Source organism: Macaca mulatta, chromosome 1 (assembly GCF_049350105.2).
Source record: "Macaca mulatta isolate MMU2019108-1 chromosome 1, T2T-MMU8v2.0, whole genome shotgun sequence".
Lineage (NCBI taxonomy): Eukaryota > Metazoa > Chordata > Mammalia > Primates > Cercopithecidae > Macaca > Macaca mulatta.
In genome coordinates, this window is record NC_133406.1 from 214115001 (window position 1) to 214129027 (window position 14027).

General features: G+C 52.8%; 2 protein-coding genes and 1 long non-coding RNA gene across 3 annotated transcripts in view; 1 reads left to right on the plus strand and 2 right to left on the minus strand.

The window, feature by feature from the left end:
* Window positions 1-5298, plus strand: part of GPN2 (GPN-loop GTPase 2) — a 26746-nt gene extending 21448 nt beyond the window's left edge. The window contains exon 5 of the mRNA XM_077994153.1: window positions 5051-5298. Within this exon, the coding sequence (XP_077850279.1) occupies window positions 5051-5135 (85 nt within the window). The 3' untranslated portion in view covers window positions 5136-5298. The remainder of the gene's footprint in view (window positions 1-5050) is intronic.
* LOC144335125 (uncharacterized) overlaps window positions 1-7312 on the minus strand; it is a 17428-nt gene extending 10116 nt beyond the window's left edge. The window contains exon 1 of the long non-coding RNA XR_013405585.1: window positions 7191-7312. This is a non-coding gene — a long non-coding RNA (uncharacterized LOC144335125). The remainder of the gene's footprint in view (window positions 1-7190) is intronic.
* Window positions 7313-7790: 478 nt separating this feature from the next.
* SFN (stratifin) lies at window positions 7791-8627 on the minus strand. The gene has a single exon (NM_001258131.1). The coding sequence runs from the start codon at window positions 8560-8562 to the stop codon at window positions 7816-7818; it is 747 nt and encodes a 248-aa protein (NP_001245060.1). The 5' UTR covers window positions 8563-8627; the 3' UTR covers window positions 7791-7815.
* Between the last annotated feature and the right edge of the window lie 5400 nt (window positions 8628-14027).

The window sequence follows — 14027 nt, forward strand, 5'->3', positions numbered from 1 at the left end:
TGTTAGCCAGGATGGTCTCAATCTCCTGACCTTGTGATCCGCCTGTCTCAGCCTCCCAAAGTGCTGGGATTACAGGCTTGAGCCACCGTGCCCGGCCGGAAGGGTAGTTTTAAACCCAAGTTCTGGCCAGGTGCAGTGGCTCACACCTGTAATCCCAACACTTTAGGAGGCTGAGGCTGGAGAATCACCTGAGGCCAGGAGTTCAAGACCAACTTGGACAATATAGCAATACCCTGTCTCTACAAATTTTTTCTTTTTTAGACGGAGTTTCACTCTGTCGCCCAGGCTGGAGTGCAGTGGCCGCGTTCTCAACTCACTGCAAGCTCCACCTCCCAGGTTCCACGCCCGGCTAATTTTTTGTATTTTTTTTTTTGAGACGGAGTCTCGTTCTGTCGCATAGGCTGCAGTGCAGTGTCGTGATCTCAGCTCACTGCAAGCTCCGCCTCCCAGGTTCAAGCCATTCTCCTGTCTCAGCCTCCCGAGTAGCTGGGACTACAGGCACCCGCCACCACGCCAGGCTAATTTTTTATATTTTTAGTAGAGACGGGGTTTCACTGTGTTAGCCAGGGTGGTCTTGATCTCCTGACCTCGTGATCCACCCACCTCGGCCTCCCAAAGTGCTGGGATTACAGGCGTGAGTCACCGCACCCAGCCCCCATTTTTTTTTTAAAAGTTAGCCAGGCATGGCTGGGCGCGGTGGCTCATGCCTGTAATCCCAGCACTTTGGGAGGCCAAGGCAGGCAGATCACCTGAGGTCGGGAGTTCGAGACCAGCCTGACCAATATGGAGATACCCCATCTCTACTAAAAGTACAAAATCAGCCAGGCATGGTGGTGCATGCCTGTAATCCCAGCTACCTGGGAGGGTGAGGCAGGAAAATTGCTTGAACCTGGGAGGTGAAGGCTGTGACGAGCCAAGATCATGCCATTGCACTCCAGCCTGGGCAACAAGAGCAAAACTCCGTCTCAAAAAACAAAACAAAATATTAGTCAGGCACAATGGCACACATCTGTAGTCCTAGCTACTCAGAAACCTGAGGCCAGAGGATTGCTTGAGCACAGTTCAAGGCTGCAGTGAGGTATGATCATGCCATTGCACTCCAGCCTGGTTAACAGAGGGAGACCCTGTCTCAAAAATAAAAATAATAAATATATCCAAGTTTTGAGCACTTTCCAGTATACGGAACCCTGCGGGAGTCACTGTGGGAAGAAAGGAGGAATAATGGGACAAAGGTACCATTATCCAGGAGCTCTCTGAGGAGATGAGAAATCCAGGATAGCTGCAAACCCAGAGGTAGGATTAAGTACATATGAAATCAGAACTGAACACATGTACCTACATACATGGAAAGTGTTGGTAAAACAGCATATCCAAAGCTCTGTACATGTGTTAAAGAGAGTGGCTGGCTGGGCGCGGTGGCTCTCACCTATAATCCCAGCACTTTGGGAGGCTGCGGCGGGCGGATCACAAGGTCAGGATATCGAGACCATCCTGGCTAACATGGTGAAACCCCGTCTCTACTAAAAATACAAAAAATTAGCTGGACATGGTGGCGGGCGCCTGTAGTCCCAGCTACTCGGGAGGCTGAGGCAGGAGAATGGTGTGAGCCCAGAAGGCGGAGCTTGCAGTGAGCCTAGATCGCGCCACTGCACTCCAGCCTAGGCGACAGAGCAAGACTCTGTCTCAAAAAAAAAAAAAAAAAAAAAAAAAAAAAAGGGAGTGGCTAACCTAGTTGTGACCTAGAGATGGGCTTTGAAATTTGGAAAAGGTTAAAAAGAACATGATCAAGTGGAGGGGACAATGGGAAGGGGAGGTCACCAAGAAATTTCCAGTGGAACTTGGCATTCTTACCTGCTTTTTCTTCTGGGACAGATTTTTAAATTAAGATATAATTCATGTACCATAAAGTTCACCTTTTTAAAGTGTAAAATTCAGTGGTTTTTAGTATATTCACAAAGCTGTGCAACTATTTAAATCTAGAACATTTCATTACCCCAAAAGAAACTCTGGGCTGGGCGCGGTGGCTCACACATGTAATCCCAACACTTTGGGAGAATGAGGCGGGCGGATCACGAGGTCAAGAGATTGAGACCAGCCTGGCCAACATGTTGAAACTCTGTCTTTACTGAAAAATACAAAAATTAGCCGGGCGTGTTGGCATGTGCCTATAATCCCAGCTACTTGGGAGGCTGAGGCAGGAGAATCTCTTGAACCCAAGAGGCAGAGTTGTGGTGAGCCGAGATGGTACCACTGCACTCCAGCCTGGCAACAGAGTGAGACTCCTTCTCAAAAAAAAAAAAAAAAAGAAAAGAAAAAGAAACTCTGTACCCATTAGCAGTGGGTCTGAATTTTTTTTTTTTTTTTTTTTTTTTTGCAGTCAGAGTCTTACTCTGTTGCCCAGGCTGGAGTGCAGTGGCGTGATCTCAGCTCACCACAACCTCCGCCTCCCGGGTTCAAGCAATTCTCCTGCCTCAGTCTCCCAAGTAGCTGGGATTACAGGCGCCCACCACCATGCCTGGCTAATTTTGTATTTTTAGTAGAGACGGGGTTTCACCATGTTGGCCAGGCTGGTCTCAAACTCCTGACCTCAGGTGATCCACCCGCCTCAGCTTCCCAAAGTGCTGGGATTACAGGTGTGAACCACTGCGCCCACCTTTTTTTTTTTTTGAGAGAGAGTCTCACTCTGTCACCCAGGCTGGAGTGGCAGTGGCACAATCTTGGCTCGCAACCTCTGCCTCCCATGTTCAAGCGATTCTCCCGCCTCAGCCTCCCAAGTAGATGGGACTATAGGCGCATGCTAATTTTTGTATTTTTAGTAGAGATGGGGTTTCGCCATGTTGGCCAGGCTGGTCTCAAACTTCAGGCCTCAAGTGATCTGTCTGCCTCGCCCTCCAAATTGCTGAGATTACAGGCGTGAGCCACTGTGCCTGGCCTTGAAATTGTTCAAATATCAAATGTAGGCCAGGAAAAGATGGCAAGAAATGTTCACCAAGAGATTAAAAAAAAAAAGTCATGGACAAAAAGGTTTAGGATCCTTGTGGTCAGAACCTGGTGCCCAATATGTGCAACTATTATGTACCCATAAAAACATTAAAAATGAAAAGAGCCTGGACATTAAGCATTGAAACATTAAAAATGAAAAGAGCCTGGACGTGGTGGCTCACGCCTGTAATCTCAGCAGTTTGGGAGGCTGAGATGGGTGGATTGCTTGAGCTGAGGAGTTCAAGACCCACCTGGGCAACATAGTGAAAGTCTGTCTCTACAAAAATTAGCTGAGCATGGTGGTGCACACCTGTAGTCCCAGCTACTTCAGGGGCTGAGGTGGGATGATAGCTTGAACCTGGGAGGTCAAGGCTGCAGTGAGCCGAGATTGTGGCACTGCACTTCAGCCTGGGTGACCAAGTGAAAAAAAAAAAAAGAGAGAGAAAAGAAAAGGGCTGGGCGCAGTGGCTCAAGCCTGTAATCCCAGCACTTTGGGAGGCCGAGATGGGCGGATCACGAGGTCAGGAGATTGAGACCATCCTGGCTAACACGGTGAAACCCCGTCTCTACTAAAAAAATACAAAAAACTAGCCGGGCGAGGTGGCGGGCGCCTGTAGTCCCAGCTACTCGGGAGGCTGAGGCAGGAGAATGGCGTAAACCCGGGAGGCGGAGCTTGCAGTGAGCCGAGATCACGCCACTGCACTCCAGCCTGGGCGACAGAGTGAGACTCCGTCTCAAAAAAAAAAAAAAAAAAAAAAAGAAAAGAAAAGAAGGAGAGAGAGAAAAAAAAAGAAAATAAAGAAAATAAAAGAAGCTGGTGCCTAAGCCAGCTCACACTTAGCCCTAGTAAGCATCTGATTTAGAGATATTCCAGTGCACAGCATCTGGTTTAAAATACTTCAACACCGACACACTACCTTAGGGCAGCTTACTTCTCCCCATATGGGGCAACCACGAGTGGTCCAGAGCTAACAGACAAAAGTCAGAGGCTGAGAGAAAAGAAAGAAGTTCCTTTCCCAGGACTTGCCCATTAAGAGAGAGTCACCAGACCTGTCTGGTGAGAGAAATCAGGTCACCTCTAGAGCTGAGTGGAGTTATTTGCCCTGCCTAGAGTCCCTGGTTTGGAGCCTTGAAATCTGACACACCTCTAGGAAAGGAAGGGAGAAAACAGGGGACCCAGAAGGCATCAGAGTGGTCCTGCCGGCTTCCCCTGTAGAAGCAGGAATTCTGACAAAGCCCATCAGAGTGGTCCTGCCAGCTTCCTCTGTAGAAGCAGGAATTCTGACAAAGCTCTTCAGTTTTGAGTCCCATAGGTATAGCCAAGCTTGGACCCTGGGCTCAGCTGTATCTTGCCAGGTGGAAGAGTGACCACCTGATGTGAGGGCAGCATTATCAGGGGCTCAGCAGGCATGCAGGTCAGCTTTGGCAATAAGGCTGCTCCTCAGGACTGGGCCTGCCTCATTATGCTGCTTTGGGCATAAAAATGCTGGCCAAATCCTAGACTTACTGAAGCTGGAAGGATTCCTCAATAGCTGACATTTGAGGCTGGGTGAGGTGGCACAAGCCTGTAACCCTAGCACTTTGGGGCCAAGGCAGGAGGATCGCTTGAGCCCAGGAGTTTGAGACCAGCCTGGCCAACATGGTGAAACCTTGTCTCTACTAAAAATAAAACAAAAAATTAGCTGGGTGCAGTGGCAGGCACCTGTAGTCCCACCTACCAGGAGGCTGAGGTGGGAGGATCGCTTGAGACCAAAAGCTCGAGGTTGCCGTGAGCTGAGATTGCACCACTGTCAGCCTGGGGTGACAGAGCCAGACCCTGTCTCAAAAATAAAAAATAAAAAAAATAAAAAATAGGCCAGGCGGGGTGGCTCACGCCTGTAATCCCAGTACTTTGGGAGGCTGAGGTGGGTGGATCACGAGGTCAGGAGATCGAGACCAACCTGGCTAACACGGTGAAACCCCGTCTCTACTAAATATACAAAAAATTAGCCGGGCGTGGTGGCAGACGCCTGTAGTCCCAGCTACTCAGGAGGCTGAGGCAGGAGAATGGCATGAACCCGGGAGGCAGAGCTTGCAGCGAGCCGAGATCGCGCCACTGCACTCCAGCCTGGGTGACAGAGCGAGACAACGTCTCAAAAAATAAAATAAAATAATAAAAAATTAGCTGGGTGTGGTGGCAGTCCCCTGTAGTCCCAGCTACTAGGAGGCTGAGGCTGGAGGATCACTTAAGACCAGAAGCTCTAGCTGAGATCACGCCACTGTCGCACCCGGGTGAGGGAACCCGACCCTGTCTCAAGAAGAAGAAAAAAAAAAAATGGCCTGGAGTGGTGCTCACTCCTGTAATCCCAGCACTTTGGGAGGCCGAGACAGGCGGATCACCTGAGGTCAGGAGTTCGAGACCATCTGACTAACACGGTGAAACCCCGTCTCTACTAAAAATACAAAAAATTAGCCGGGCGTGGTGGCGGGCGCCTGTCGTCCCAGCTACTTGGGAGGCTGAGACAGGAGAACGGCGTGAGCCCAGGAGGCGGAGCTTGCAGTGAGCCGAGATCGTGCCACTGCACTCCAGCCTGGGCAACAGAGCAAGACTCTGTCTAAAAAAAAAAAAAAAAGAAAAAGAAAAAAACTAAATTTGTTGAGCCTGTTCCTGTGGGTTACTTTACAGCAACTATAAAAGGAAGGTACTGCTTTTCAGTTCCCCTGTTTATAAATGAGGACACAAAGATAAGCAAGATTAAGAGCCTTGGTCAAGGCAGGCTGGGAGTCAAACCCAGGCCGTCTGAGTCCAAAACCGCAAATTTCTCTTTCTTTTTGGGGGGGTGGGGGTGGGGGGGGACAGAGTCTCACTCTGTTGCCCAGGCTGGACTGCAGGCACGATCTCGGCTCACTGCAAGCTCCGCCTCCCGGGTTCACGCCATTCTTCTGTCTCAGCCTCCCGAGTAGCTGGGACTACAGGCGCCCGCCACCACGCCCGGCGAATTTTTTGTATTTTTAGTAGAGACGGGGTTTCACTGTTTTAGCCTGGATGGTCTCGATCTCCTGACCTCGTGATCCGCCCACCTCCGCCTCCCAAAGTGCTGGGATTACAGGCGTGAACCACTGCGCCAGGCCAAAACCGCAAATGTTCACTCTTGTGTTAGCCTTTAGTCCAAGTCCCTTATGATACAAGAGGGAAACTGAGGCCCAGGGATGTATAACGGCTTTTCCAAGGTCGCACAGCCAGCCAGCCAGGGACACAATCCAAGTCTCGGCGACAGGTCCAGGGCTGCCTGGACTCCGGAGTGTGGTGGGGGCATCTTGGCGGCCTTTTTCCAGCCGACCCCGCCGCCAGCCCGGCCCAGGCCCAGCCGGGTGAGCTGATGACTCAACGGGCGGGCACTGCATTTTGCTATCCTGCCTCGTCCCGCTGCTCTAGAGGGTTCCCAGCTCTCGGGCCAGACGGGTGACAACTTGTCTGAGTGAAACCGGGAAAGCGCCGCCCCTCGGCGCTCAGCAGGCGGCGGGGGCGCCGCTCAGTCAGTCAGCTAGTTGTGGCGTCCGCCAGGCCTGGCGGGCGGCGGGAAACTCGCCGCGCGCGGTCCGCCGCTCAGTTTCCCATTGGCTCGTCGGGCCCCCCGGGGTGGTACCCTGGGGCAGCTCCCTCCTGTGATTGGGTGGCAGAGCCTCGGGCCCCGCCTCCAGTCCTGGCTGTGAAGGCGAGACCCAGCAATGCGGCCGCAGGTTCCGGCGTGTTGCTGGCTGCAGAGAGCGGAGGCGGCGGGCTCGGTAGGCAACGCTCCCAGCGGCCATTCCCACCCAGCTCGTCCTTCCTCCCCACCAGCCCGTTTCCTTTTGTCTCCATTTCCGAACTCTTTGGGACGTGACCCTCTCCTAAGATCTGGGCTTTTATGGCGGCACTGTACCCCTGCCTCAAATCGTACTTCCCTCCGCTGAGATCTGAGCCCTTGATGAGACTGTGACCCGCCTGTAAATCGGGTGCTCAGTGCCGCTCACTACTGCAGCGCTGTCCTTAGATCTCATGCCGGAGACTTCACTATTTCCTGTCCCGCTCCACCTGAGCTCGTCAGCCTCCCGCGCTGCGGCTCCCACTCACCTCCCCTCGGCCCTGCAGAGGAGGCTCGGCGCCTCCTGTGGGTTCACCTGACCCTCCCGGTCCCATCCAGTTTGATGGGGCCGCCCTGATGGAGACAGCCGGACCCCGGCCTCACCTGGACTCAAAGTCTTGCGTGCAGGTCACTGAGCCACGCAGGGAGGTCAGGGCCCTAACTCAGAGGTCGAAAGTCAGGATCTCTAAATCAGATTCCAGTTCCACTCCCAACCCATCGCCAAGAACTGGAGAGAGACAGGAGGAGTGTCACAGGGGAACTTTATTGAGAGGAAACATGGTCACACCCAGCAGACATGCTTTCCTTCAATGTCGGTCTTGCACTGGCGCGCGCGCGCGCACACACACACACCCATCTCCAGCCCCTGCCACTGTCCAGTTCTCAGCCACAAGGCGGGACATTCCTCAATTCCTACGACCAGAGGCAGCAGGGGCAGGAGTGAGGCAAGAGGGAGGGGAGAAGTAGCCTGGTCCTGGGGTCGGGAGGAAGCGGTGCGGAGAGCAGTGCTGGGGTCATGACCAGTGGTTAGGTGCGCTCAACAGCTGCAAGAAGAGTGGGATCCCCAGCCCCAGGTGGCCTCAGCTCTGCCAGTCCCTCTCCACGGAGCCGTTTGGAGTAAGAACAGCGCCTGGGGGAGAAGGGTGGGGCCTCCCACCCCATATTAGTCCTCTCGGCAGGGTGGGGGACTGAAGGGGGCAGGGCAGGGTGGGGCGGTGGTGGGCAACACTCAGCTCTGGGGCTCCTGGGGAGCCTCGCCCCCCTCTTCCCCGGCGTTGTCGGCCGTCCACAGCGTCAGGTTGTCTCGCAGCAGCTGCATGATGAGGGTGCTGTCTTTGTAGGAGTCCTCGCTGAGGGTGTGCAGATCAGCCATGGCCTCATCGAAAGTGGTCTTGGCCAGCGAGATGGCCTCCTCGGGGCTGTTGGCGATCTCGTAGTGGAAGACGGAAAAGTTCAGGGCCAGGCCCAGGCGGATGGGATTGGTGGGCGGCATCTCCTTCTTGCTGATGTCCATGGCCTCCTGGTAGGCTGACCGGGCTGAGTCGATGATGCGCTTCTTGTCGTCACCAGTGGCCACCTCGGCCAAGTAGCGGTAGTAGTCGCCCTTCATCTTCAGGTAGAAGACCCTGCTCTCCGCGTCCCCAGCCTCCTTGATGAGATGGCTGTCCAGCAGGCCCAGCACGGTGTCGCACACGCCCCGGAGCTCAGTCTCCACCTTCTCCCGGTACTCACGCACCTCGGGGCCCTTCTCCTCCGAGCCCTCCTCGTTGCTTTTCTGCTCAATACTGGACAGGACCCTCCAGGCAGCCCTCTGGCCGCCCACCACATTCTTGTAGGCTACTGAGAGCAGGTTTCGCTCTTCGCAGGAGAGCTCCTCACCTTTCTCCACGGCGCCCTTCATGAAGGCTGCCATGTCCTCATAACGTTCGGCCTGCTCTGCCAGCTTGGCCTTCTGGATCAGACTGGCTCTCTCCATGGCTCTGGGGACACACAGGCGGGCGGCGGGCTAACTGCTGCCTGGGACCAATGCCGGACTCTGTGCCTCTCCTGCTCTTGGCCTGCCTTTTGGCTGGGTGGCCAGGCCCAGAGAAGGGTGGGGAGGAGCAGGGGGCGGGACCAGGGCCCAAGACCTGCCTCCGTCTCCTCTCCTCCCCACACCCTTTCCGGCTCTGCAGTAAAGGTAAAAAGGCTGGGATGTGGGGGTGAGTCATCAGAACAGTCAGCAGAAGAAATCTGGGCGTGGGCCCCACCTGCACAGGCACCTTTCCAGGCTCTAGGCTGCCCCCTCTTGTTCGGGGCTGGCATCATATGGCTGCTCACATCAGGAAACTGCCTGGCTTCTCAAATCAGATCCTCCTTCACAGCGCCCTTACAGAGGCTAAGGGCGGCTTTAGCCCCTGGCTGCTTCTGCCTCGACAGAGCCCATAAAGGTTCAGGAGGATGGGGTTCCCAATCCTGCCAGGTAACTTCTCCCCTTGATTCAGGTGAGGATAACTCATGTTTAGGTAGGGCCATAGAGTTTCCCAAGCACTTTCATATTCACCATCGAATTTAATCCCCACTGTGTCTCTGTGACACACACAGGACCACAGAGATGGGAACACTAAGTCTCAGAGAGGGGTGAGATTTGCTCAAAGTCACATAGCCACCACTTCCCTGAAACTCCTTTCTGCACCCTGCTTCCTTTAGCTTTTCTCCCGTTGAAGTCTCTGACCTATGAGCTCCAGGCTGTGTTTGGAAGTGAGATCCAGGCTCTTTCTCAATCTACCTGAAGATGGTTCCATCCCTCAGGCCTCACTCCCCCTCAGGGTCCCCTCTGAGCTCCCAGAATGCGCAGGTGGCAGCTTTCAGAGTGCCACTTAATGAAGTGTTTAACAAGCAGCCTCTGACGCTCCAGCCCAGCCTTTGTAATTAGTCACCCAGTAGGTTTGTTGTACACATTTCCCATCACTACACAATTTTCCCTTTCAAGTTGGTGGCCTGTTGCCACTTGTTTGAGGATTTACCCTCTGGCCCTCCACACCAGGTCACTTGCCCTCTCCAAGCCACATGCCATCAGGTACCAGTGGGGTTCACAGAGGGTGGGGTCCAGCTCCCCGGCTGTCCCACTTTCCTGCCTGACTCAGACTGCTCTCTGTCTGAGGCTGGGAAGCAGTCCAGTTTGATCCCCCAGGGGGGACGCTAGCAACCTGGGGAGAGAGAGGACTGAGAAAGGGAGGTGGCAGTGACACATACCATTCTGTTTTATGGGGCAGCAATCCCAGCTACGTGATGCCTCCCCCAGCCTGTCTCTCAGAAGTTTCCCTGTTCCTTCCTTTTTTTTTTTTTTTTTTTTTTAAATAGAGACAGGATCTCACTACATTGCCCAGGCAGGTCTCAAACTCCTGGGCTCAAGCAATTCTCCTGCCTCAGCCTCCCAAACTGCTGGGATTATGGGCATGAGCCACTTCCTTCCTTTTGACCATTACCCCACCTCTGACCCCTGGCAGAGTCCTCAGATGGAGACCTCTGTTGCCAACCTTCTTTCCCTGCTTGCTGGGGCCCTGGCCTCAAGTTTCATCAGGAGTTTCACCAAAGGGTGTTGGCATTGAGCCTACAGGGATGGATTCCTGCTTATCTGCCCCACCCCTAGCCAAAGCTTAGATGGGCCTCGGGTACGGCTCCTTTCACTGGGATTCTGCCCGCCTAATAGTTGAGCTAGGATAATTTCACAGGCCTGTGTCTCCCCCAGGTACCCTGAGTGTCTGAACACTCATCTTCCCTCCTAGAGGGAGGCTTAGGCCAGAACTCTGGGGACCAAAGATGAGATTCTTCTCTTTTGCCACAAGGAGGAGTAGGGACATGTCTGGACTAATGCTACAGGGTTTCCAAGGAAGTAAAGGGGATTTCAGGTTTGACAGCCCAAAGATTTTGCTCAATTCAGAGAACTGATGTAGAAAACGATAGGAACCACACGAAAATACCAGCTTATAGAGGGTATCTTGAGGTAGTGAGACTGACTGATTTTGCTTCCCCTTTTCTTTTCTATTTTCTTTTTTTGGGATAGGGTCTCACTCTGTTGTCCAGGCTGAAGTACAGTGGTATGATCACAGCTCACTGCACTCTCAACTTCCTTGGCCTCAGGTGATCCTCCTGCCTCAGCCTCCTAAGAAGCTGGGACTACAGGTACTCACCACAATGCCCAGCTAATTTTTGTATTTTTTGTAGAGACAGGGTCTCACCATGTTGCCCAGGCTGGTCTCAAACTCCTGGGTTCAAGCAATCCTCTTGCCTTGGTTTCCCAAAGTGCTGGGATTACAGGTGTGAGTCACTACACCTGGTCTTTTTGATTTTCTTATTCTCTCTAATTTATAAATAGTGAATATGGGTCGGGTGCGGTGCCTCACGCCTGTAATCCCAGCACTTTGGGAGGCCGAGGCAGGCGGATCACGAGGTCAGGAGATCAAGACCATCCTGGCTAACATGGTGAAATCCCATCTCTACTAAAAATACAAAAAATTAGCCAGGCGTGGTGGCGCACACCTGTAGTCCCAGCTACTTGGGAGGCTGAGGCAGGAGAATTGCTTGAACCCGGGAGGCGGAGGTTGCAGTGAGCCGAGATCACGCCACTGCACTCCAGCCTGCGTGACAGAGCGAGACTCCGTCTCAAAACAAAACGACGACAAAAAAGTGAATATGTATTGTTTGTCTATGAGATACAGAATAGCCTAGTACCCTTGGAATCAGACTGCCTAAATGTAAATCTTATAGCTGTTTGTGGCCTTGGCCAAATGATTTAAGCTCTGTGAGCCTCAGTTCCTGTAAGTATAAAATGGGACTTGTGAGGATTACACGAGTTAATGGAAAGCACAGTAGAATGGATGGAAACTATTATTATTTTTTTCTTTTTTTCGAGATGGAGTTTCGGTCGTCACCCAGGCTGGAGTGTAGCGGCATAATCTCGGCTCACTGCAACCTCCATCTCCTGGGTTCAAGCGATTCTCCTGCCTCAGCCTCTCGAGTAACTGGGATTACAGAGGTGCACCACCACGCCTGGCTAGTGTGTGTGTGTGCGTGTGTGTGTGTGTGTGTGTGTGTGTATATATTTCTTTTTTTTTTTTAAGTAGAGATGTGGTTTCACCATGTTGGCCAGGCTGGTTTCGAACTCCTGACCTCAAGTGATCCACCCGCCTCAGCCTTTCAAAGTGCTGAAATTACAGGCATAAGCCACCGTGCCTGGCCAGATGGCAACTATTATTGTCATGTGAAAAAATCCCATCAACTTTATTATGATCCACATATACTCACAAAGCACTAACATAGAGCTAGGTTCTGTGAAATGAGGAAGGACCCCAAGCCAGGACTTAGCCAAAGGCCAGACCTTCCCAGTTGGGTGTCTACAGGGGAGAGAAGGAGGCAGTTTGCCCATAGCCTTCTCTCTCCAGATGGATGAATGGCCAGACGGCCAGATGTGCTCAGCACTGCCTCCTTCCTCTCCATCTGGGACAGGAGTGTCCAATCTTTTGGCTTCCCTGGGCCACATTGGAAGAAGAATCGTCTTGGGCCACACATAAAATACACCAACACTACCGACAGCTGATGAGCTAAAAAAAAAAAAAAAAGTGCAAAAAAAATCTCATAATGTTTTAACAAAGTTTACTAATTTGTGTTGGGCTGCATTCAAAGCTGTCCTGGGCCACATGCAGCCTGCGGGCCGTGGGTTGGTCAAGCTTGATCAGGACATTCCTGTGACCTCAGCAGCTCCTGGAACCTCAGGGGCCTTCCTTTGTACTAGTCATCCAGTCGGGGCTTCCCCAAGTCCTGGGGGAAAGCTGGAGATCCCAGGACACTGGGAACCTGGAAGGCAGGGCCTGGCAGGCCCAGGAACTTTGGAGCTTGAGTCCAGGGAGGGACCATTTGCTTTCTGCCACTGAAGCCAGGGGACCTGGTGGTGGTTCACGCCCTCCGCATAGCCATGAGCAAGGGCAGGGAAGCCCCTTCATTCCTACTCCTCCCCTGCTGGAGCTCAGGGGTGCATCTGGGAGCCAGGCTGCCTGACACCTCCTGCCCGCTCTGGCCTGTTGATCCTGACTCAGTTCCTGTCTCAGGTACCTCCCTTTGCCTCCGGGCCTCCATTTCCCAAGTTCAGGAGCTCAGACGGGCAGGAGGCAGCAGGCCCTGGCAGGGCATGGAGCTCCACAGCCAGCTGTCTGAGTCAGCAGGACAGGAGCTGGGGTTGCAGCCCAAAGGGGCTATCCTCATCCTGCTTGCTACCTCCCCACCCTCCTGTACAGCATCCATTCTACCAGCAGGCTTAAGGGCTCTGGCCCCATAGTCAACCAATCCTTCTTAGCTGGTAATAATACGCTTTGAAGGGTTGTGATGAAGGCAGCAACCATTTGCTGTCTACCTCCACTGAGGACAGAGGACAGGGCTCTGATAGCAATGGGAGGGATGCCAGGTAGATTCTAGAAAGAACTTCCTGAGAAATGTTTCCGTCTTGGAATGATCAAATTAAACAGGTTGCCAGAGGAAGCTCTAGCACCTTTTCCCACTGGCTAGTTGTGAACAAAAGTGCAGTTACCTAGCCAAGGGCTCACTTTACTAATTGCCTTTGGGAAGGGATATTCAATTATATTTATTATCTTTACTGCTCCTTGTGGAGCAGGGCGACCCCATAGGCAGTGTGCCCAGAGTAGCCTACATTACTTTTAAGTAATTCGTGGTTCTGATTCTTTTTCTCTTGAAGGCACTGCTGTTTAGAGTATCCCACATCTAAACCAGTCCAGTCTAGAGACAGTGCGGAATTTATGAAGAGAATGGAATGAGGTCAGAGTGTGGGACTGCATCCCAGCTCTGTTGTAAGGCCTTGGGCAGGTCCCTTCCTGCCTCTGGGCTTCAATTTCCCCATCAGTAAAACAAGGAGCCTGGCCCAGATCAACTCTAAGCCCTCTACTGGCTATGACATTCTCTAATTTTAGGGTTTCTCCAAGATCTCATCCTCCCACTGCTGTATTCATTCCTTAGGTGGTGCAGATGGCTCAGAGCTCGGGGCAGAGATCAGGTTCCGATCTGGGATTTGCTGCTTTGCCAGCTGGGTGACCTTGGGCAGCTCCTGAGTCTCAGTTCCCTCATCTGTAAAAAGGGTGACATCATCCTTCTCAAACTGGAATCTATCATCTCAAACGTTTTCTTAGCTGAGCACTCACTGGGGATCGGAGTGGAAAGGCAGTAGGGAAGAAGAATTTGGGGGCCTCCAAGCCCCTGAGGCAGGGGAAGGTGGAGGGGACAAAGAGAGGACAGGATGGCCTTTTTTCATGTGCCCATGGGGGCTTAGCCACAGCCCTCTCTGCCTGCCTCCGGCGGGCAAGAGTCCCCCTGGGACTCGGCAAGCCCTTGCTGAATGGTAGCGGTAATTATTTTTTGGCCCATAGTACCGTGTATGCACATGTGTGTATCTTG